Genomic DNA, 23,020 nt, shown 5'->3' with positions numbered 1-23,020 from the left:
AATTATTTCAATTAGATTTGTTTTCATTTGTTACACATTTAGAAACCCACTACTTTACAAAAAAGTCACAATCAGATTATGATAACATTAACTTTATTAACTGCATTTAGTGGACAATATAAAAGCTTACCATTTTGTACACCTGCAAGCATTATGCCACTCAAAAGGTAAAACGTTAGAATACTTATTTACATAGGTAATATGTTGGAACCAAAGCTTCCACAACTAAAAACAGATGCAAAATTTGCTGTACTGTATTTTAAAAATTAAACTAAAAGATAAAAAATACATCTCCCACTTGGCAAGTTAAAACATTTGACAAATTAGAATTACTATTGTGTGAATTTTGGAAAAAAAAATAAATAAGAAATAATGTGGGGGCAATACAACAACAACAAAAATTCCATAAGTAAAAAAAAAAAAAAAATATATCTATCTATATATCTATCTATCTATATATAGATTAAAAAAATTTAGGAAGTAAAACAAAAATAGAAACAGAAGGCTTAACATCAAATTAAATGACAGATGACAATTTTTTTTCAAATACAATTACTTGAAAATTACATTTGTTTGGTGTATCTCATTGTAATAATTATTAGTTTGACCAATTTTTATATTTCCGTATTTATTTTTTAATTTTGGTTGCGGTCCTCCACAGCTAGCAATATAGTTTTGCTGTGTTTTAAAACATGCTAGCAAGCAAAATGGACACATTAAAATAATACAGTGAACTTAACAGGTGGCAGTGGTCTTAAACTTTACAGGCCCTTGACACATAAACACAACATAGTAACAGTGCAGCTAAAACCAACAATGAACATTGCTTGAGGAAAACCCCTCAATGAAGTTTCTGTAAAATGTTGACTTTGTTCTTTAAAGGGGGGGGGGAAAGAGGGGGGCACTAAAGCACTCCAATGATATCTTCATTCAACACATGACAGCATTATGGTATATGTGAATTGGTACCTATACTACAAACTTGAAATTAAATGAAAAATAATTAACAGAACAGTACTTCTGATCCATTTTGAGCCATCTATATAAAGACAAACAAAAATCATCTGCAGTGCTGTATAAAAGGTGAATTGCCCAACAGAGAGAATCCAAAAACTTAAAAAAAAAATACATTTTTTAAATGAAAGAATACATAAACTCAAATGTTAACATTATATATTGGAAATCACCATTGCACCAATGAACCATTCAAGACCTATCAGTCATTTTCAGGTGCTCTCACCCCATAAGCTTGTTTTTCAGAAACTGTGCCTTTGAAGAGAGCTTTTGTCCATCAAGATTTAAAAGTATCTTCTGGAGGACTTCAAAGGTGCATTTAAGTTCTGGTGGGTAGCTCAGGTTCAAACAGTATATGAGTCCAAACAACAGAGCACATGCTTGTGCAATGTTACCCAAATCAGTGAGAGCCTCCACACCCTCAATCAGGACACCAATGTCCTCTGGGTCATCTTCAGGTTCAGCACCCTCCTTCTGGATGACGTACACCCCCATCACAGTTTGCTCCATGCAGCTTTTTGCCTCGCTGTCTGTATCCTACGTGAAAAAATATAAGACAACAAAGTAAAATTTAAGAGATTGTTTAAACAACTGTTTCTATGCTGTTCATAAAGTCCAAGAAGTCAAAGTAATAAACAGAAAATTACACACCACTAAAGTAGTTGTTAGTAATTACTCCAATACATAAATTATAAAATACACCTCTCATGTCAAAACAGGTGGCATAATTGACCTCTCTCCGGGCCCTCCCCCGAAAGGGCCATTGTCCAATTACATATTATAGCAACCGTTACTGTGTCTGACAAACATTAACCTCAAGCAAGATGGTGAAGCGGTGTGCCCACCGATACCCCGAAAGATCGTGTCTGGAGGAGTTGTGTTCTTTCCATTCACAAAGTCAAAAACAACGTGAATGGATTAAACGGTGTGGATGGCCCCACTCCCAGATAAATGTACCGAACATTATGAAGCATGTCTGCTCGCACATTTGGGTACCCTTTGGTGCGCAGAGGAAACCATTTGTTTGTCGGATGTAGCAAGAGTAACTTAGGGGGACAGGACTCGAGAAAAGGCTAATTCAGCTGCTAGAATAAAACAGGTATAGAAGTGTTAGTACAGTTGCATTTGAGGCAACGTCACAATTTGTATGAGAATGTTACAGTCAACATGCTGTCACAGTGACTCACCAAGTACTCCTTTATTAACTTCTCATAGTCTTCGTTTAGGTAGATGCATAAGGACTTCAAGATGCATGCTCGTCTGGTATGGATGTTGTCATGCTGGAGAGGAGGAGGAGATAATATGAGCCAAAACCAGGTTGTTTTTCTTAAAGCTAGGGTAACCAGTTAACTTGCATAATTATTCTTTAGGTTAGAACCTGGCATGTACCATTTGTTAAGCCAGACAAAATTGACAACTTCATCTCCAAATAAAAGTTATTTTTGCTGCCTATGACAAAGTCTACTCAATCCTAATACAAACCTTGGAGATGGCAAGCATGAGACCTCTTATTTTCTTTCCAGGTGTCCCTCCTTTGCTCAGAAAGATTTCCATTAAGCGTGGCGCGTACTGGTCAAGCTCGGCAAAGAAAGTGGATAGCAGAGGCTTTGTGGTGACTCGCAAAAACTCCTTGTCAATCTGCAAAAGAGAACAAATACATTGATTAAAAACTCAACTGTATATTTCACTCACTTCGCATCCAAGCTGACTAAAGCTGCTTTTAGAAGACCATGCAGACATCAGTGCTGTCATCGATGACGGCTTCTGAGAAGCTTTTGGTCAATTATAACATCTTAGCTGTGGCTGCAATATGCTGCCATCAGATGCTTTTCACAAAAGATTAAGCCATGACGGGATAAAAAAAAGGGTCTAGGGGCGGGCTGTGACGTGCAGGGTTGCGCATACAGCATCAGACGGAAGAGACCGGTAAACAGTTCTATAAACATTCAAGCAATAACCTATAATCATTTCTAATATGACACACTAAATTAAAATCACTTTAGCTTTAAAAACTTCAATAAATACAGATATTAAGAAACCCTCAGAGGAAAGCGATCCACATGTTTGCGATACTGCTGTGCATATGTTTAACCATCGAGCGTGTTTTCGAGATGTATGCTGCTGCTCAAATTAACCCGTTAGTTACAAGCTGGAGAAAATGTGCAATGAGCCGTCTGTGGCGAGGAGCTGCAGTTAGGAAGGCAAGAGGCAGACGGACGCAGTGCCTGCTTTAAAACACGATGGAGAATAGTCCCGCTTTTCTTTCGGGACCACTCTAAATAATGGTAGCTTAGATTAAACTCCAGCTGTCTGACAAAGTGTGGAGGATTCTCCGTTTTAGCACAACGCCTGTCTGATCGGTCATACAGTCATGCCTCTGTTGCATTCACTGAACCCAGGAAAAGTCATAGCACTCAATTAGACTGATCCGTTCTGTGTAAAAAAACAAATAAAATAAATCACGGGTTGATAAACGTTTGTGGGTAAAGCTGAGAATGTCCTGGTCAGCCGAGGCCAGCACACATTCCATATGTCATCAGGAGACCTCCCTCTCTAGCGCAAAGACTTCATTCACAAGTCCAGCACTGAAGCAAAATTGCGGTAATATTACTATGAAGCTTGCAGGCACAGAATGCAGCAATATCTCGTTTCGCCAAGGCATAGTGGCACATTTAGAAGACACACCATTGCGGAATATTACTCTGATATGCCGCTACGTTATGTCTTCTAAAAGAGGCTTAAAAAACAAATGCACAAATGTCTCTTCAATGTAGACCTGTAAAAAAGCAGACCAGACTACCTGTATAACAGTAGAGGTTTTGGTTTAAGTGTTAACAGAATGCCATCTGAGGCTGTATTTACAACATTTTATGACGAGGTAGGATCCGGATGATTCTTATGTCCTGAAAACCTAAATTAAATGGTACTTACTCTTTCACATTACTATTTTCAGGGATACAGGAACCAACAACAGATAGTACTTTTAGTTTTGGACTACAAAACATAAATTACATGCAACATCCAAATGCATTTTAACCACACTTGCCTCTCTCGCAGTGAACAGAGCTGGCCATCTGCTTTTGAAGTCTGCAACCATCGGCTGACCCTGAAGAACTTCTTGCCTTCTGTATGAGAAAGTCTTCTCCATTTTCGCACTCACAACAGAGTCATTATTTCTTTTAGTCAACTCAGAAAGAATTGCAACTCTTTCCTGTTCCAGACTTTCTGATGTCTGTCCTTTTGGATGCTGTGGACAATAGTTAACTTCAGCTCTTTTGGGTTTCTTCACATTGAAGGCTGCCTGACGGTTGTCACCAGACTTGTTTTTGATGGAGTTTATGGTCACCTCTGTACATCCAAGGCCTCTCAGTTTGGTGCGGAGGTTAGCCATTTTATATTTTAGGCTAATCTTCCACCCATAACAGCCACTGAAAGACCCCTGCTCTCTAAGGCAAGGATGCTTTTTCACAAGAGCTTCTGCAACATCAGTCAGATCACTGTCTGTTGGGTGGCTTTGAATTTGTATATTTCTTCAGCCAGTCGTTCCAGAATTTGGGATTTCAGTTTTGGTGAAGGGTTCAATAGAGTTCCCCATTGGCGCAGGCAGTGTTGGCCTTCTCGAGTTCAAATTCTGCCTCATAGCTAAATTGTGGTACAGTGAAGACACTTGGCCAAACCCAGTGCCTTGAGGATGATGAAGAACCTGAAGATGAAATGGGCTCTGTATCATCTGTGTCAGCAGAGGAGATGGATACAGACTCTGTTGCTTGGCTTTGAGAAGTTCTTACATTTTCCTCCTGTGGGCTTTGCAAAAATATCACCTTAAGGGTGCCTTTGTCCTTTACTTCTGAGACATCTGACATATTCATGAACTCATTTCCAAAGTCCTCATCTTGATATTGAAGTCGAATATCTTGCTGCAATCCAAAACTTGTCTTTACTGTGTGGCACAAATCTTCAATTGAGACCGGTGTCCCTGCAGGAAGAATCAACTTCCTGGCATCATCTTCACCCAGGATTATCCGCAGTCTTAGGGGTGACGTCATTTTGAAGATCTGAAAAATATCAGCAATTCTTTTAGAAAAAGACACCGTTTGGCATATCAACAAGCAACAATTAGGGACCCTTGTGCACTTCTGTGCAACTTTAAAAATACAAGTTTTTTTGTTGTGAAAACAAAGCAGAAATACATTAAAGGTTAAAACACAATTTCTCTTATCTGTTTAGACTAGAATGTAAAAAGAGCTTTCTGAGGCTACATCAGCCCAGAGACATAAGCAGTAGAATGAATACTTTAATTCCAACTAAAAAAAAAAAAAGAAAAAAAGAAAAAAAGAAAAACACAGCAAAAGAAGTTATGATGATGCTGCTGCAATACTGTAGAGGATGACAGACGCTGGCAGGTAATTACTTAATATATTGCAAAATTCACTGTACTTCAAAAGCAGATTTTTGGAAACAACAGGAATATCATCATCCATCCATCCATTATATATTCCGATTATCCTTAATATCATCATCCTGCAGTAAAGTACAAATGAGAGACGACGCATGCTATGTGTAAACATTATACACTTTCATAATTATATGGACCTGTCTTAAGTCTGGTGACAAGGTGAGGCAAGGGCACAAATGATTTGGTAAAATTTGGGTGGCTCAAACAAAGTTGTAGGGAAGGAATTATTTGCTGAAGACTATCTTGTGTTTATGAAAATGTTCACAGTGAAAACAATATGGTGGAATTAGAAATTCTGTAATACTTTAATCAACCAAATCATAACAGGTTTCACTCAGAAAATTTAATTTTCAACAAATCTTTAGTTTTGTTTGATTTGTTGTGTTTTGAAATAAAATCTTAGTTTTCTAATACATACATAAACAATTCATTTTAAAATAGTTTTATTTTCAACAGCTAACAGACCAAATCAAAAGCATGACAATTTCACAAATGCTATAGGGTAAGAAAAATAATAAAAATACTTACAAGTATTAATTTTGTTTTCCAAGAAAAGTCACAGATCTCTTTAGAGTAACCAGACGCAGTCCTCCAACAGAGTAGGCAGCTAAGGGATATTCATCAACCAGTTCCTCATGTGCAATGACAGCCACCTCCCTCACATGTGACGTGCTCAGTTCAAAAGCTCTAAAGTGCTCCCTATACCAAGCAGATATCTTTCTCACAAAAAATGCAACTTCCTTCCAAAACACAGAGCTGCAAAATTTCAGCAAACTCAGGCAGACCAAATGACTCTCCATGGATAACAATCATTCCTTTGCTGTAGTTCATACCATTGTATGACACATTCTTCGCAATGTAAACATCAGTTTCATCTGGAAGCCTTTGGTTAAAAGCAGCTGCAATGTCACTTTGGAGCACATCAATAGGCACTGATGAAACATTAGTTACCACCAACTGTTTTTTCTCATCAGACATATGCAAATGGTGAGCAATGACAAGCTGGTGTTTTCTGGCAAGTGTGAGAGGTATGTTTTAAAACAGTTGGTGTGGCGAGCAACCTGTTTAAAAAAACTATGCTTGGCCTCAAACCTCATTGTCCACTTATGAACGAGAGGTCCAAAGAGACGTATCATGACAGGATAGTGCTCTACAAAATGGTGTTTAGGAAGAATACGGCTGTTTGGAAAAAGTTCTTTGTATCTCTGCCGATGCTCTCTGATTTTGAACTCAAGATATGATATTGACTCATCACAGTGGATAGGGGCAACAACAAGTTCCACTATATCCTTGAGATCCAAAAGAACATGCCAGGCCTGTTCATCTTCAGGAACAAGGGGACCAATAATAAAAGGCAACAAGCGAAGCAGAGCCCAATTTTCGTGTGCATTCCCCCTATATGTTTTTTTTTTTTTGAGTAGGTATGTGGTATGACGTGAGGACGATTTGTCTTATCTCCCCATTTGTAGTCAAAATTTTGGATTGAACTGTTAAGTTTTTCTAAGGTGAAATACTTTTTGGAGATCAAAACAGCCAAGCATTCTGCTAGTTCTACAGGTATAATGCCCTCAAAAAAATCGTGTACTATATCTGGGGGAAAGCCTGCAATAACATCAAAATGAGAGAGACTTTTAGTCAAAACACAGTCACGTTTAACCCCACAACACAAGCTTGAGGTTTCCAATGCAGATTTTAAGTGAGCCAAATGGAGTTCACGTGTTCTACACTCAAAAACGTCTGCAGTCAAAAACTGAATTTCATTTTTCTTTGCGACACAGAATCTACATATGTGTTCCCCAGAAAAATTTTCAACAAAACCTGCAAGCCCGTGAGCAGCTAGGTTATCAGCTATTACACAATTTACAGTGCCTTTAACAAACTCATTCAACTGAGCAATAAACACACCGTGTTGCTCCAAGACCATAAGATCTTTTAACAGGGGTTCCAACACCTTTTCAAACCCAAATGTCTTTAAATCGTCACTTTTACAAAGAACAGCTAGGTAAATGGAGGAGAGTGCTGAATGAGAGCCTGGAGGCAAATTATCCAAGACCCAATAAATACCACAAAGCTTGTGTTTTTTGCGTGAGGTTCCAAGAGGATTGCAAACCTCAAAATCATCGATGTAAAGTGTAATGGAGATTCTCAACACGTCAACAGCTAAAAAGCTATTGGTTCTAAAGTGCTTGCCATCTCGGAAAGACCTGTAAACACTCAGACCATTAGCCAAATTCTCACTTTTTCTTGTCCTATATGTTGCTCAATCACTCTATCAAGTATGTGATTATGACTCAATAATTCTTGCAATAACTTTAATAAAGGAATGTACTGAAATGACTTTCGTTGATCAACAGATAAAATGTACTCAACAGGCTCTACGACCCTAAAGTTATGCTTATAGTATTGTTTTCTTTTAAATGAAGTTCCAAGAGGACCACACTTAGCTAAAATTTTTGATACAGGGTTAGAAATGCACACTGTATTGGCAAGCTCCTCAACAACAGCCTGACCAATATGAAGGTTATGGCTCTTGAATACCTCTTCAACTGTTCGTTTTGTGATTGAAGTACAAGCAGAACTTAACAAAAACTCAACTCCTCCACCAAGCCATCTACTGCTGTAGCTGGAATTTGAAATATATGTTCCAATTTTAACAATATCCCAGCTATTTTCTGTTCAACAAGATCTGTCAAATTTTCAGTGGAATGATTACTTCCTGACACCAACTCAGTTCCAACTTCAGGATCTAAAAATCAGAGCAACTAGCACCTACACCTTCAGGGTCATCAGAATGTTGTGCTGAGTCAAAACACACCACTAAACCCACCTTGAAATCTTTAAGTGAATCTGAATGATGCTTCCTCTTTTGTGTGAATAAAATGTACCAAAGATATTTGTCTTGAAAGAGCAGCCTGAAAATACACAAGTTACTGTCTCACTATTTCGTAAATGTGATCCAATATGTCCAAAATAATCTCTCTCTGTGGTAAGGTCACTGCAGTCACATAACTCGCACCTAAAAGTGACTGAACTGACAGCTGTCTGTTTAAAATGAGAAGAATGACATTTGTAAACATGTGTTTTTAGTCCACACCAAGTCTTAAATGTGCATGGACAATTTACATATATACAAAGATAACGCTGGCTGGGTCCATAATGGTGATGTAATCTACAGTGTTTCAATAATTTGTACCTACTACTCTCCCTGATGGAACAACGCTTGCACTGCCACATACAAGTCACTGAAAGAAAAAAAGAGAAGCAGTTTTAAGGATGGTTTTATTGGCACCTTTTTTTTTCACTTTGATTAAATCACAAAACTATCATAAAAAATGTATGATGGTAAAAACTTACCATGTATTAAAGAGGAGGCACAAACAATCAGAAAAAGGGGGCAGCTTTCTTTGTGATGTTACTATGGTAAAGAAAACAGACAAAATTATTTTATAAAAATTCCACAGTGGATTTTTTTTTACTTTGTTGCAAATATATAAAAAAAATACAAATACATATAAATACCTCGTGCAATATAAAATTCACATAAATATCCAATCTGTTGCCAAATGTAATAGCAGTGTTTCACACTATGCAATAAAGATGCTGGTAGTTGCGGTAAAGGTCCGCCAGGCAATTTTCAAAAATATCCGCCATTGCCTTTTCCTCTGACCTCGTGTTCATGCTCTTTTTCCCATGCACTAGCGTTCAAGTCAATTCGAAGGATGCAGCCCCTGAATTTAGACACAGCTAATATTTAGCAACTCGCGCATGCTAGTTTAACTTGCATTACCGCGAAAAGCCGAATGCTTAAAAAAAGGAAAGAGAAAGAAAGAAGAAGAAATGCAAATGCTAATAAAAAAAAGTGAAGAAAGACCATGTCTTGCAATAACCGTCAGTTAAAACCAAAGTGAATGCTAACAGAGCTAGGTAAAAGTTTAATGAGACAACCATACTAGCTTTAGCTAACTTCATTTACTTTGAAAGTGAATTACAAACGTGTTAGATATTGAACTAAACATATCAATAACCGCTAAAAACACTATAAGACTAACTGCAAAAACGGGTAACAAAAAAAAAAAGAAAAGCAATGAAGTGGAAATGCTAATAATAATATAAATATAGCCGAGCGGATTAGAAATCAGGTATTAGACGGTACCGATTGGCACCGTCTAATACCCGATTTTCACTGTATTTGCTCCACTCCCGCTGTCTAATGACAATTTGGAATTAAAACCATTGTTAAACAATTAACCAACGGAACAACTTCGTTTGACTAAGATATTTTCAGTTATTTATTACTTACCTGTATTGTGGAAGAATCCGCAGAGGGAAACGGCAGTTCACTGAAGACATATAACTTTCTCCGCGTTCCCGCCTCTTCACTTCTGGGAAGTTTGAGCATGCGCACTAGGCATCGGTTTTAGAGTTGTTGATTTAAAATAATTACATTTAATTGAACTGAAGAATGCAAATCTAGTTCATTAAATTTTTTGTTATTTTATGTTAAACCAACAACTGATAATGATTTAAAAACCTAAACTCAATATGTTCATGTTAAATAGACAAATGTCTATTGAATTAATCAAACAACTGCCTTAGTTGACTTTTTTGAGTGTACACATAGTGAATAGCTAGTCGCTTCTTGCAGCAGGACTGTTTCACTTTTACTTGGAGAATCATTTCCTTATGTTTTTTTTTTTTTTTTAGCAGGATATTTTAGGTTGTGGTTCTCTTGTATAGCGGTGTATTTCTTTGAGTTGAGTCATTTTCAATAAAACTTTATTGTTTTACACTTTACTGTGTTTTGGCCTTTTCTTTTCCTGGTCCCTTAGCCCTTATTCGGGGGTGTAACACCGTTTTGCTGCCTATAGGCTCATATAGAAAACCATTAAATTTCCTTTGCCTCTAGAAGAAGTGGGTTTTTAGGAACCCAGTATCCTGTTTCCTTTCTAAAAGTTTTGTTTCAGGCTCGCCAACTAGAGGTCACAATTGGGCCACAACTATTGACTAAATTTTCACACAACGTTACTAGTCTGCTGCTTTGCCTCTGCTCCGTTCAGAGCTTTCTGTTATAGTAAATTTCCGTGTTTTGGTGAGTTGAATTTGAGCGAATAAACAGTGCGCCCTCGCAGAGGAGTGTATGGAGACGGAGGGAGGAGGAAGTAGAGGAGGGGAGAGCGTACGAAAAGGAGGGGAATGAGGCAGGAGCGAGTTGGTGGACAGGAGGAAAACATTAGCCCTCAATCCTTCACGTAGTTGGGATACTTTTTTTTCACTGTCGAAGAGGCAGGGAAGCCACAGCTCAGACTGCACCTCCACCAAGCTAGGACGCACGGTAAGCACCGCGTCGCTGCTCAAGAATTGCTGACCTTGTCTGGGAGTCAAGGAGACGCGGGAGGGTGGGGGGTTCGAAAGTGTTGAGATGAATTTGGGGGAAGAGATGGAGAAGAAAGGCGAGATAGCTGAACGGGAAGCTGCAGTGAACAGGCGAGAACTATTCCTCCACTGTCTTTCCTGCCTTTGCGCTCTCCAGGGAAAAGCAACCCAAAAAAAGTAACGGAAAGATTTTGGTGGGAGAGGAAAGTTTGGCAGTCTTGGGTGTAGAAAGGGAAAATATCGGCTTCGCTTTCTTTTCCCCTGCTCACTGCAGTAGCAGTCATCGCCAAAGCTTCCACAACAATGGGTTACGTCTGTGTTGTGTCGGTTTAGCAAAAAGCTGTTTCCGAAAATTGTTTCAGGAGGCAACTTTTCATCAGCGCGCTCCTCGTAAGAGTGTATTTGTTGTTTTGTAGACGGGGTCTGAGCACTGCAGCACTGCTCAGCTGTCAGATCCCGAGTTTAGTCCTCTTTGGTTTCAGAAAGAAACCACCTGGTATAATACGAATTGTTTCTTGTTCTTGGGAACTGTGGTGACACTGATAATTCGAAAAGATATGGCTGTACATTGTGTGTCAGCACATTTTGCGGTTTTAGCACTGATGTCAGTGATGAGTAATTTCTTCATCATCTAGAGCGGAAGACTGCGACGAAGTCATCCTGTGTTTACGGTGCAGAAGCATTACTTTTCTATTCCCAGCCAAACACTGAGGTGTTTAAAGTGTTAATTGTGACTTTGAGGAGGTGTATGTTCAAAACACAGAGGCGTAGCAAAAAAGTAACTGGACGTTAAGCCCTATAAATTACCACCTGAATCTCCCAAATTCACCCAGAAACATCTCAACAACTGCAAGGCCAAATTAACAACATTTGGCTCAATGGATGGAGTTCCCATTTAAAAAAACCCAAACAACTAAAAAGGAGTTTTTACAGCAGGCACATTAACGTTTTGTTTAAATTGTACCAGGACTATTGTATTGGTTTAGAAATAGACTGTAAAAAAGGATTGTCTGGATTTCAGCCATCCTGTCTCAGTTTTTGAATGAGGATAAACTAAAGTGTGGTTTTGATTGATACTGCATACAAGATGCACACAAAAGGGTTTAAACACTTTTCAACACTGAGCAGTGGACCTGTCTGATGTTTTAGGGTGTAACCACTTACATGGAAAGGAAACTTAAATAAGCTTTGATCAGCACTTAGCATGAGGCAAGCTCGCTGCCTTTCTAAATTTGTTTGTATAAAACAGCCTGATTTCTCAGTTCAATGGTCGGTGTCGCCTTCATTTGATTTCAAACCATAGATGGTGTAAAAGATGGATGTAGTTAGTGTGATGTTATCCAGTGGTTTTTGAAATCTTTGAAGGCTGCCATTGGTACCAAAAAAATGTGACAAGGAAGGATGGGCCTGACTGTCAAATTGCACGCTCATTGGCTAATGAATTGTGATTGACAAGCTGTTAGCCAATGAGCTGGTTTCATACAACAGCTAACGCAGTTATACAAAGATTTATAAGATGGACATATTATTATGGGGAGTATGCGGTGTCTGGCCCATTGCTACCCTATACAACCGTTGCAAGAGCTTGGTCCGCATAGTCGGCAATAAGTTGGACTCCTTCCCGGTGGGTGATGGGCTCCGCAAGGGTTGCCCATTGTCACCGATTCTGTTCATAATTTTTATGGGCAGAATTTCTAGGCGAGGCCAAGTGGGGGAAGGCTTTCACTTAGGTGGTCTCAGAATCTCATTTCTGCCTTTCGCGGATGATGTGGTTATGTTTGCTTTATCGGGTGGTGGCCTCCAGCTCGCACTGCAACGGTTCGCAGCCGAGTGCGAAGTGGCAGGAATGAGGATCAGCACCTCCAAATCTGAGGCCGTGGTTCTCAACTGGAAAAGGGTGGAGTGCCCACTCTGGGTTGGGGATGAGTTCCTGCCCCAAGGAGAGGGAGGTCTGGGCTTCTCTGCTTGGGCTGCTGCCCCGCGACCCGGCCCCGGATAATCAGAAGAAGATGGATGGATGGATATTATTATTATTGTTTTATACATTGTGGCCAAAAATGAGTGACAGAGCCCATAAACCTAACAGGAAAGTATTTACGGAGGTCAAGACAGAAAGACGTTTTCTCATAGACTTTTTATTGGGCCGGAAGTGTTTCTGCAACAACAGCTATCGCCAACTGGTGGCGTTCAGATAAAAAACAGGTTTAAGGTCTTTTGCATTGGCCTCAGTTATCTGACCCAATGCTCTGAACTAAGTATTTTAGTCAAAGTCATCTTGGTGTTTTGAAAAGAGAGATGACAATCAGTCACAAGATGATCACACTTTTAAAGCATATCAGGCTTTATTGTTTATTTTGCTCTCCATGAAACCACTAATCACAAACCAAACATCAGTTTGCATCAAATAAGACTTCACTGGGAAAGGATTTGTTAAGGTCATACATGTGGTGAGACTTAAGGTTAATTTGACATCTACTTCTGTATAACCAGGCCTATTTTGTAACCAGCGGGTTCACCGCTTAAAAACTGGCACAGATTCTAAATGTTTACTCTTTTCATACAGGTTGCCAAATCCATCTGTAGTTGCAATTATATTGCAATTTACTCATGTAACCAAGTTAAGTGCATTTAGTTTATGTCCTAACTCTAGTCTTCTGTTGTGTAGGAAAAGTATACAGCCATGGACATCAACCAAAGTTGAGCCATTCGCAGTTTGAATGAGTGAGTGGGCGCAGGCTTTATTCAGTGTCTCTTTTCACTTACACAGATGTCACGAGACTACAACGATGCTTTGTTTGCTCCATCTTTTTATTACAGATGAAAAATAACCCAGAGGGCCACATTGATCCCATTAATTCTGGTGCTAATAACAATTTTGACTCAAATGTGAAACAAGAAAGATGGCATGACTACGTGACTCTGTAGTTTAGCTAAATGCTGATGATAAAGAGTTGTAATGTTGTTTGTCTATATTTTCAAATACACGGTGTGGACACGCTAATATTTGCAATTGTCTTGTGGCATGCATGTGGTCCACTGTTCATATGAACTGTTTTTACATATAAAACATGCTGAAAAAAACTATAACATTTTTTTATAAAGGAACATGCAAATGTTATGGTTTAATACTGTTTTATCCTTTGATACTCTACTTAGCAAAGTAGGCTTAATCATTCACTGCTGTGTGTAAACAAGGTTAAATATTAGTCGATGCTTTCCTGTTGGTATAAATACATTTTTTTCTCATTATACTGAAGTGGAAAATAAACTCCATCTCTCTCTCTTTTCATGCTCCTGTATGCGTGCACAAAATCAGGTCTGCTGTTCCCCCAAAACAAATGAGCAATTAGCGTTAATGTTGCGTGCAACGTTAAATTACATCAGATCCCCGCTATCACCACCTCACAGTCGCCCGATTTAACAACTTTTATGAGAACATGTGAATATCCACAAAGACGATCCGAAGCTTTGGTGAGTTTTGTTAATGTGTGATGTGTGAAAGTGTTGGATAAAGTCTGTATTTGACACAGTGACGAGAAAATGTTGTTGAAACATTTCACAAAAGGTTTAGAAGTTGCTGAAAAAACATCTGTCTGAGCCAAAGAAGTGCGTCTATAAACAGTCTGATGACGCTATCGTGATGACGATTGGTGTCAAATCATAGTTAATCAAGGTGGTCATAAACGGAAGTGTGATTTTTAAAAAAAAAACTTTACAAACTGATTCTGTGTGAAGAGAAAACTGAAGCTGTTTGGTTAATCAGAAAATGTTAGGAGATGTGAAACTTGTGATTGAATGTCAGCTGCCCTGACTAAACTTTGACTGAGGTCACGTAAGGTCTCAGTAATGTCCAGCCTTACGCAAATGCATTTATCATGCATGAAAATCTATTTTGTCACATGTTGAAGGTATTTAATGTTAAAGCATCTGAGTCTTTATGGTACAATGAGAATCTTATCAGGTTTAAAAGGTCAGTCATAATGTCAGTGTTTTATCATGTAAGACGAGATGGGGAGTGGCTCGGTGGCCTGAGAGGTCAGGTGAATAATTCAGAGGTTAATTGTTTGGGTCTTTTGGTGCAGCTCTCGGGGCTCAAAGCACAGATACTGTATTGTGTCCTTGTGTCATAACACTTTCCCATTCTTGCTTTGTTAATGTCTTTCACCAGTGGGTCTTTTTCAGGTCACTGCTTACGCTTGCATTGTAAATGCACCTCTATCCAAATAACAAGCAACAAATCAGTTCAGTTTTTAAGGCTTTTAAAGGCATAGTTGTCTCAAGGTGGAGGAATGTTGTTTAAAGGTTTTTTTGTATTTTTAAAAAGAAAAAACGTAAGTCAGAGAGATGTGATCGTTTTCAGTCATGAGAATGTGATCACAGATTCATGCAGAGCTACCGAGGAGAGTGATGTTAATCATTAACTGACAGGAACCTTGAATAAACCAACATATAACCCAGTTTGTTATTTGTTTATTCAACCTATTTCCCGGTTATACTGAATTTTCTTTTTTTTTTTTTTTTGGTCTGTTGACCACATCGTGACTGACGGTATGAGGAACAAAGAAATCAGATAAGTGGGAAATTAACAAACAATAGCCAAGAGCTGACTCAGGCTGCACTGTACAAGTCTTTTTTTTAAAAAAAATCCTATTTGCAAAAAGGAACTGTTCCAGAATTAAAATACAGGGTTTTAATTCAGGTAAAAAAACAAAAAAAAAAGTTAGTTGTTTCATGTAGCAACACTAACTTAAAGTTCTATGTCCCATATTGAAATGACTTGTAAATAAAACTGTTAAGGTGCTATTTTTTAGTATTCGCTATGTTTAAAGTTGACATTATTATTATTATTTTCTCAGAATTTGCAGATAAGATGTTTGTGGTTTGGTTGCAGGGAAACAGTGCAATAGCCACCACCCAAGAAGTTGATCTTGGTTCAGCATCTTCTGGTTACTTTTTTTTCTTTTTCTTTTTTAAAAAAGAATTTCAAATGCAGCCTAGATAATTAAATACACAAAATATTATTAAAACATATTAATAGGAAAATAGCATAAGACATGCATTTACTTTATTTTTTAAACTTATTTAGGTCATATATTTTACTCAGTAGCCCTGCGACAGACTGGTGACCTGTCCATGGTGTACCTCTCCTCTCGCCCTAAGCTGGGATAGGCTCCAGCCCCCCCGCAACCCTGAATTGGATAAGCAGAAGAGGATGGATGGATGGATGGATTTCATTCAATTAAACACTTCCATCTCTTGATGCACAGCTTTCTACAGTAGAAATGCATCTGCTGGTGTTGGATATTTACACCGGTTTACATTTTTATATGAATCTTTCCAGCAGTTATTTCCACGTGTCTGGTTACTTGTGGTTTGCTTGCCCTTGTAGACATTTGCAGCTAAGGAATAAGCATCTAAGGGAAGTTAATGTTTCCAGCAAGGTAGTTGTTTACCCAAGTGTTTTAGCGTCTAGCCTTTTTTAAAAGATCAGCTGTTTCATGTCTTTAATCTTCATATGGCTTCAGCCCATGATGGAAATGCAGGTAACAAAGGGCTAAAGAACTTTATTACTAAAGTTTTTGGACCAAGCTGTGTCACAGAAACATAACTGATTTTTAGAAGCTAAAATAGGTTACAAGAGCACTTCTAGGAGGAAGTGGTGAATCAACCCAAACCTACACAAGAGCAGCTTGTGAAAGATCTAAAGCCAGCTGGGACCAGAAGTCAAAAACACCATTAGCAACACAATATGCTGTAATGGAGTGAAATCTTGCAGCACCTCTAGGTCCCCTTTCTGAAAAAGGCACATGTAAAGGCCTGTCTTAAGTTTGCCAGTGAACATCTAAATGACTCAGAGAAGGCTTGGGTGAAAGTGCTGTGGTCAGATGAAACCAAAATCAATCTCTTTGGCATCAGCTCTTCCTGCCATGTTTGAAGGAAGAGAAATGATGAGTATGACCCGAAGAACACCATCTCCATAGTCAAGCACAGAGGTGGGACATTATGTTAAGGGTACAGAGTGACTTCACTGCATTTAGGTGCCATGCACCGTAAAACTTGGATGAGAACCAGACCTAAGTCCTATAGTAAATCTGTGGAGGGAGCTGAAGGTTTGAGTTGTCAACGAGCAACCTGAATGCTTTAAAGAGTTTCTGTAAAGATTATTGGGCCAAAATCTCTCCTGAGATGTGTGCAAGGCTGGTGACCAACTACAAGAAACATATTACCGCTGTGGTTGCCAGCAAGGGTTTCTCTATCAAGTACTAAGTCATGTTTTGCTTTGGGATCAAATACTGAATTCACCCAAAAACATGCAAATGAATTTTTTATTTTCTCTCTGTCTCCAATGAAATTAAGCTGCCATAAAAAATTTTTTCATTTCTCTTACAAATTCAGCAGGGGATCAGTTAATTTCACTCACTATGTAGTTTCCTTACTCTTTCTTTATAAATGAAACTATAAATGAATGTGAATGCTGTATTTGGCTGGCCAGTCAGTCAATATTTGTCACTCAACAACTCAGACTCGTAACCAAAAGTCCTGCTAGTTCTGATACATACAAGAACAGCAATTTCACACTTTTCCTAGGAGTTGTCTGCAGCAGTTTGCATGCACTCAGCAAACAAGTGGTTTTCTACAGCAACTCCATCCAGACCACCATGCGTCAGAGTCATTAAACTCAGTGTCAGTTTCACTAAACATGTGGTTTAACTGTGGCCAGGTGACATCCAGAGCCCGAGTGAAAGTTTTACAAACTGCTGTACTCAATGATCTAGATACATTTTAATTAGCTTTTTTTGGTTTCATTCTGTCAGGAAGTGGGTTCAAATGTACCGTTCAGAGTCTAATCACCAAAAACCCTGCTGATTCCTGCAGATATACAGTGATAGTGGGGAAAAAGATTGATAATCATTTTAAAATTCTCATTGTTTTTTCACTACTTCATCCCTTTGTTTTGATAAATCTCTTGATATCTCCTGGTTTTTATGACCTGTGTGAAAGACTGTGAGGTGACTGGCTTCTCAAAAATGCACAAACGTTTGCTTTGTTGAATCACTTTGTTAAAAACTTCATGAGTGAAAGACTTAAATAGCAGTCTCTGTCAGTGTGTGTAGAAGCATGAAAGGGTGTTGGTCTTTAAGACTTACTCAGAATTTATCTGATTTTGCTTATAGTCATCTTTTACTGGAATTCATCTTCCACTGTTGAGGGCATTTAGCAAGATGCTTCCAGTAATTGTTGAGTTATTGCAACAGATTTCGGGACAGAAATCTGAAAGTCTGTGGAGAAATATCCCCCCCCCCCCCCAGCTTCTCTTACTTGTAGTGGACTAAATTAATAAGCACTACTCTTCACCCTAGGCTAAGATCATTCATGTGTAGCGTAACATCAGGCTGGATTTATACATTGCTTCCTTAACTCTGTGTGAAGTAAAATGTAACAAATATATATGACCAAATTAATTTACTAAACTCATTTTATGGAAATTGAGAAAATGAATGTTTTCACGGGACTGCATGTAGTCCTGTAAAGAACGTTCCCTTTCCATCTGAAAAACTAAGCACACCCCCTAAATACACCACCACTGGCACCCATAACTTTAATTGTTTTCTGTATGACTTTATGAGCCTCTTATTTGTGTGGAGGAAATTTGCCACACTCTTCTTTCTTTCAGTTCATTGAGGGTTCTCTTGACATCCCACAGCTTTTCGAGGTCTGAGGTCTGGGTTGTTAGTGGGCCATTGCAACAGCCTGATTCCTTTCATTTTCAGTCATTCTGTTGTAGATTTGCCGGGGTGAGATCGTTGCCCTGTTGCATGACATAATTTTGGAAAAGATTTTGCTGTTGAAAATCTGATATGTCTATCTACAGAAATAAGTTCAATTCAGTTCATTTATACAGCACCAAATCACAACAACAGTTGCCTCAAGGCACTTTATATTGTAAGGTACACGCTACAATACATACAGAGGAAAAACTCAGCAATCATATGACTCCCTATGACCAAGCACTTTGGTAACAGTGGGAAGGAAAAACTCCCTTTTAACAGGAAGAAACCTTCGGCAGAACCAGGCTCGGTTGGCGGCATCTGCTGTAACCAGTTGGCTTGTCTTTGTAAGGTTATAATTTGCCTTTGCAAAGGGGTCAAATAACAATACAGTGCAGCAGCACTACTGGTATTTGACAAAGAATAACAAAGTTATCTACCAACCATGGTCACAGAATGCACTCAGAACATTCCATGCAAATGACAACTTGTACAGATGAGTATATCTTAGCATGGAGGATTTTATAAAGACAAAACATAATACTATGGAGCCTTTCCTTCTAGCCATAAGAACAGAATAAGAAAACACAGAGAAGGTTGAATTCTTAAAAATTTAAATCACATCTCATATTTGACTTTAGAATACTTTGGTATACAGAGAAGTTCACAGTTGCGTCAAATAACTGTAAGGTGCCCAGGTCCTGTGGCTACAGAACAAGCGCACATCATCACCCCTCCACCACCGTGCTTGGCGTGTGGGTTTTTGTTTATATCCTGTGTTTGGTTTTCTCCATACATGGCTGTTATAGAAGTGTTCACACTTGCTGATGATCAGTTAATCAAGTGCATTTTATTAACAGGACCTGGCTGCTACTTTCCCTCTTAATGCCTGTAGAAGTAGTAAGGGTGTACTTAGTTTTTCATAGGATTGCACAGTCTAGTTGGAACTGTATAGTTCTGCTTTGGTAAAGCGCTTTGCTTCAATTCAATTCAGTTTTGTTTGTATAGTGCCAAATCACAACAACAGTTGCTTCAAGGTGCTTTATATAGTAAGGAAAAGACCCTGCAATAATACAAAAAATTAAGAAAACTCTTGAGCAAGCTCTTTGGCGACGCTGGAAAGGAAAAACGCCCTTTTAACAGGAAGAAACAACCGGCAAAATCAGGCTCAGGGAGGGGCGGCCATTTGCTGTGATTGGTTGGGATGAGGGGAGGAAGACAATACGAAGACACACTGTGGAAGAAAGCCAGAGATGAATAATAAATAATGATTAAATGCAGAGTGGTGGATAAACACATAAACAGGTTAGTGAACAAGAGACCCATTGTAGTGTAACTATAGGATTCAGGGTAGCCAAAAAGGAAAGTTTTAAGCCTAATCTTAAAAGTAGAGACTGTGTCTGTCTCTAAATGAGGAGCCTGAGGTTCTGCCTCCCAGTCTACTTTTAAATACTCTAGGAATCACAAGTAAACCAGCAGTCTGAGAGCGAAGTACGATATGGTACTATGAGGGCTTTAAGATAAGATGGCTCCTGCTTATTCAGTAAAATTAAATTTGATTCTGAATTTAACAGGAAACCAATGAAGATAAGCCAGTGTAGGAGAAATATGCTTTTTCTTTCTAGTCTCACTGCAGCATTTTGGATTAACTGAAGGCTTTTCAGGAGTTTTTAGGACATCCTGATAATAACGAATTACAGCAGTCCAGCCTAGAAGTAATAAATGCATGAACTAGTTTTTCAGCATCACTTTGAGGCAGGATGCTTCTAATTTCAGCGATATTGCACAAATGGAATGAATATTTGTTTAATATGCACACTGAAGGACATGTCCTGGTAAAAAATGTCTCCAAGATTCCTCACGATGTTAATAGAGGCCAAGGTAATGCCATCCAGAGTATAGCCATGGCGTGAAAATGCCTATCTACTGAAGTTACCTACCAACTAATATACCCACTGAATAAATGAATGAATACGAAGACAGACATAATTTTCTAATCCCCAAAATAGTTTTAGGTTATTGACTAATTTTTGTCTCAATTATATGTTGTAGCTCTGCTTTCCTCAAAAGGCTGAAGGGTACTGAAACATTCAGACTGTAGGGGAGCTATTATTAGCAAGAAGCCAGATAACACAAGTACTTGCTGATAGAGACACAGCAGAAAACTTAGGGTGGAGGGTTGGGAATGCTGAACCCTGAAAACCAGGATCACCAATGAAAATTTTCAGTTTTTCTGTTAATCACTCCGAGATTATTATTCACAGTGACTTTCTTTTAGAAAGTCACAGAGCTCAGAGTAAAATGAGATGCAAACTGAACACGATGACACCAAAGCTACTACAAATATAGCCAGAAGATAATACAAAGAGGTGAGAAATGAGTGCAAAGATAATTCACCATTATCTCTGCTGTCATTTCAAAGATTTAAATAACCTCAAAGAGACAAAAAGCAGTAAAACATAAGAAGACAAAAATCAAAAACAACTTCAGAGAGATGACTGATAAAAAATACATAGGTGGGGAAAAAATAACCGCAAACACCCAAAACAACTGCATCATTTATGAGAAACCAATTGACTTCTTGTAGTCATTTTGTGCATCTTTACTATGTCTGAATTCGTCTAGCGTACGAAGCAAACTAGTCTTCCCCCCAGAAAACAATCCAAAAGTTTTTTTTGTGTGTCCTGCTCTTATGATGTGTAGGCATGGTTTAAGCATTATTTTGTTCATCTTTTGTTCTGTGAGCTTTCCCGATCCTTAAAGTATTTTTGGTGCCGAAACATAATCAGGTAGGAAGTCACTAAAGTAAAACAGTGAGTGAAAGCAAAACTTAAACATAACCCAGAACAAGAGCTGAACTCCAGTCTCATCAAAAGTCTGCTGGGTTTTTTTGTTTTGTTTCACTTTGTTGAAATGAAACCACTACCATGCGGCGATTAGAGGAAGAGTTGCACGATGTTTTCTGTGGGAACTAACTAAACTAAGTTTGGTTTGTTCAGAGGAGCTGATGTAGGAAGTCTCAGGCATCTCACACATCATTGTTCAGGGCTGTGTGTCAGATAATGCAGTGTTGTCAAACTACTGGTGTGGCAAAGTGTCACTTGATTATAATATTCGTGAGAAGGCTCTGTCACTTCCAACGCATCATTTTTCATCAGTCAGCGTTACTCTTGCAATGGGATGCATTTTAACCAAAAGCACACTCCTTTCTTATTGGTGTATAAATCTAACAGCTACTTTCAACATCTTCTTCATACACATGGGGTCTTCATAGCGTAACTCCACACTTTTGATTTGTCCGATTTTTACACCAGATGCTGGGATCCTCTGCTTATTAGGCAAACGTCTCAACCACTATGGATACACTAGTATATAAAGCTAAGAAGAGTTTGGATGTAAATTAGTCAAACAAAGTGCAAAATAGTCCAACATTCTTCATTTAATCTTTAATGTCTCTGTTTTAGAGACATTGTAGCGCTTTTAAACAGCAGTGTGTTGTGTGAAGTACCGCCACCAAAGTCTATCTTGTGCGTTACTGTGAGACACAGAAACATCTGACAAACAATTATATTCCTTTAGCCTTTGACTGAGAAGCTCTTAAACTTGTGATAACAATTAATAGCCATTGAGAGTTTTCCACTGCTGAAACTTTTCTAAATGTTTCCTTCTTCTCTACACACACCTTTTCTCCACAGTGAAAACAGGGCCCATTTATCCAAAGCTCTGTTTGCTATTAGACAAAACACACACTGAGGGAACATGCTTAGGGCTCTGAAAAAACAGCAGCTGTGCTCATTGGCTTATCTGTTACTGCAGGTCATCGTCTGATTGGCTGTTCTATGGAAACTGTTTTGCAACAGCTCTCATCTGCGTCTCAGTACATCACTGTGTGCAGAGTCGATGTCTATTTCAGGATGGCAGTCGTATGATGTTTACGATATGTTTATGGCTTATTGGAGAGCTTTTACTGAAGCTTTATCAATTTGACATAAATATTATAACCACGGCGCTTCAATTAAGCTGAAATGCATTTTAAGCCTGACGTATGTTATCTTGGGAATTCTTTGGTTTCCGCTAACCTTTAAAAAACATGTTTTGAAGTTTTAAACTAAGACACCACCTTTGTTAATCTACAGGTTGCTTTCGTAATTAGCCATTTGATTGCTTTGTTAGCCTTAAGTAGTAGAAAACCATCCTTTGTCAAACTGGACAAATACAAAGGGAGCTTTTCTTTAATTTGGATTCATGCACACAGAGGAAAAGGGTCTTTCTTTCAGCTGCAATCAAGCAGTCAGTTTTGATAATAGAGCTCTGTTCAGCTCAGAAACCAGAGATCACCGATTGGACAAGACAGCCTTTCATTTGTGTGACCTCTGACCGGCCACAGGTGACTCTGACAACTTGGATA

The 23,020-nt window shown here is 38.6% G+C and overlaps 2 protein-coding genes and 1 long non-coding RNA gene across 3 annotated transcripts in view; 1 reads left to right on the top strand and 2 right to left on the bottom strand.

Moving 5' to 3' along the window:
• Positions 1-751: 751 nt before the first annotated feature.
• Positions 752-4,512, bottom strand: LOC120442968. The gene is made up of 4 exons (XM_039620389.1): positions 4,061-4,512; positions 2,497-2,652; positions 2,202-2,294; positions 752-1,551 (listed from the first exon to the last, which is right to left on the bottom strand). Exons 1-4 carry the CDS (start codon positions 4,403-4,405, stop codon positions 1,237-1,239), a joined length of 909 nt encoding a protein of 302 aa, XP_039476323.1. The 5' UTR covers positions 4,406-4,512; the 3' UTR covers positions 752-1,236.
• A 3,843-nt stretch (positions 4,513-8,355) lies between these two features.
• On the bottom strand, positions 8,356-9,843 carry LOC120442969. The gene is made up of 3 exons (XR_005615027.1): positions 9,771-9,843; positions 8,825-8,885; positions 8,356-8,712 (listed from the first exon to the last, which is right to left on the bottom strand). It is a non-coding gene; the product is annotated as an uncharacterized LOC120442969 (long non-coding RNA).
• Positions 9,844-10,234: 391 nt separating this feature from the next.
• Positions 10,235-23,020, top strand: part of LOC116313599 (phospholipid-transporting ATPase ID-like) — a 53,500-nt gene continuing 40,714 nt past the window's right edge. The window contains exon 1 of the mRNA XM_039621209.1: positions 10,235-10,802. The gene's annotated coding sequence lies outside the window, so the exon portion shown is untranslated. The remainder of the gene's footprint in view (positions 10,803-23,020) is intronic.

This window comes from Oreochromis aureus, linkage group 12 (genome assembly GCF_013358895.1).
Source record: "Oreochromis aureus strain Israel breed Guangdong linkage group 12, ZZ_aureus, whole genome shotgun sequence".
Classification (NCBI taxonomy): domain Eukaryota; kingdom Metazoa; phylum Chordata; class Actinopteri; order Cichliformes; family Cichlidae; genus Oreochromis; species Oreochromis aureus.
Note: the sequence above shows the minus strand (reverse complement) of the source record. Positions and strands in the feature narration are given on the sequence as shown.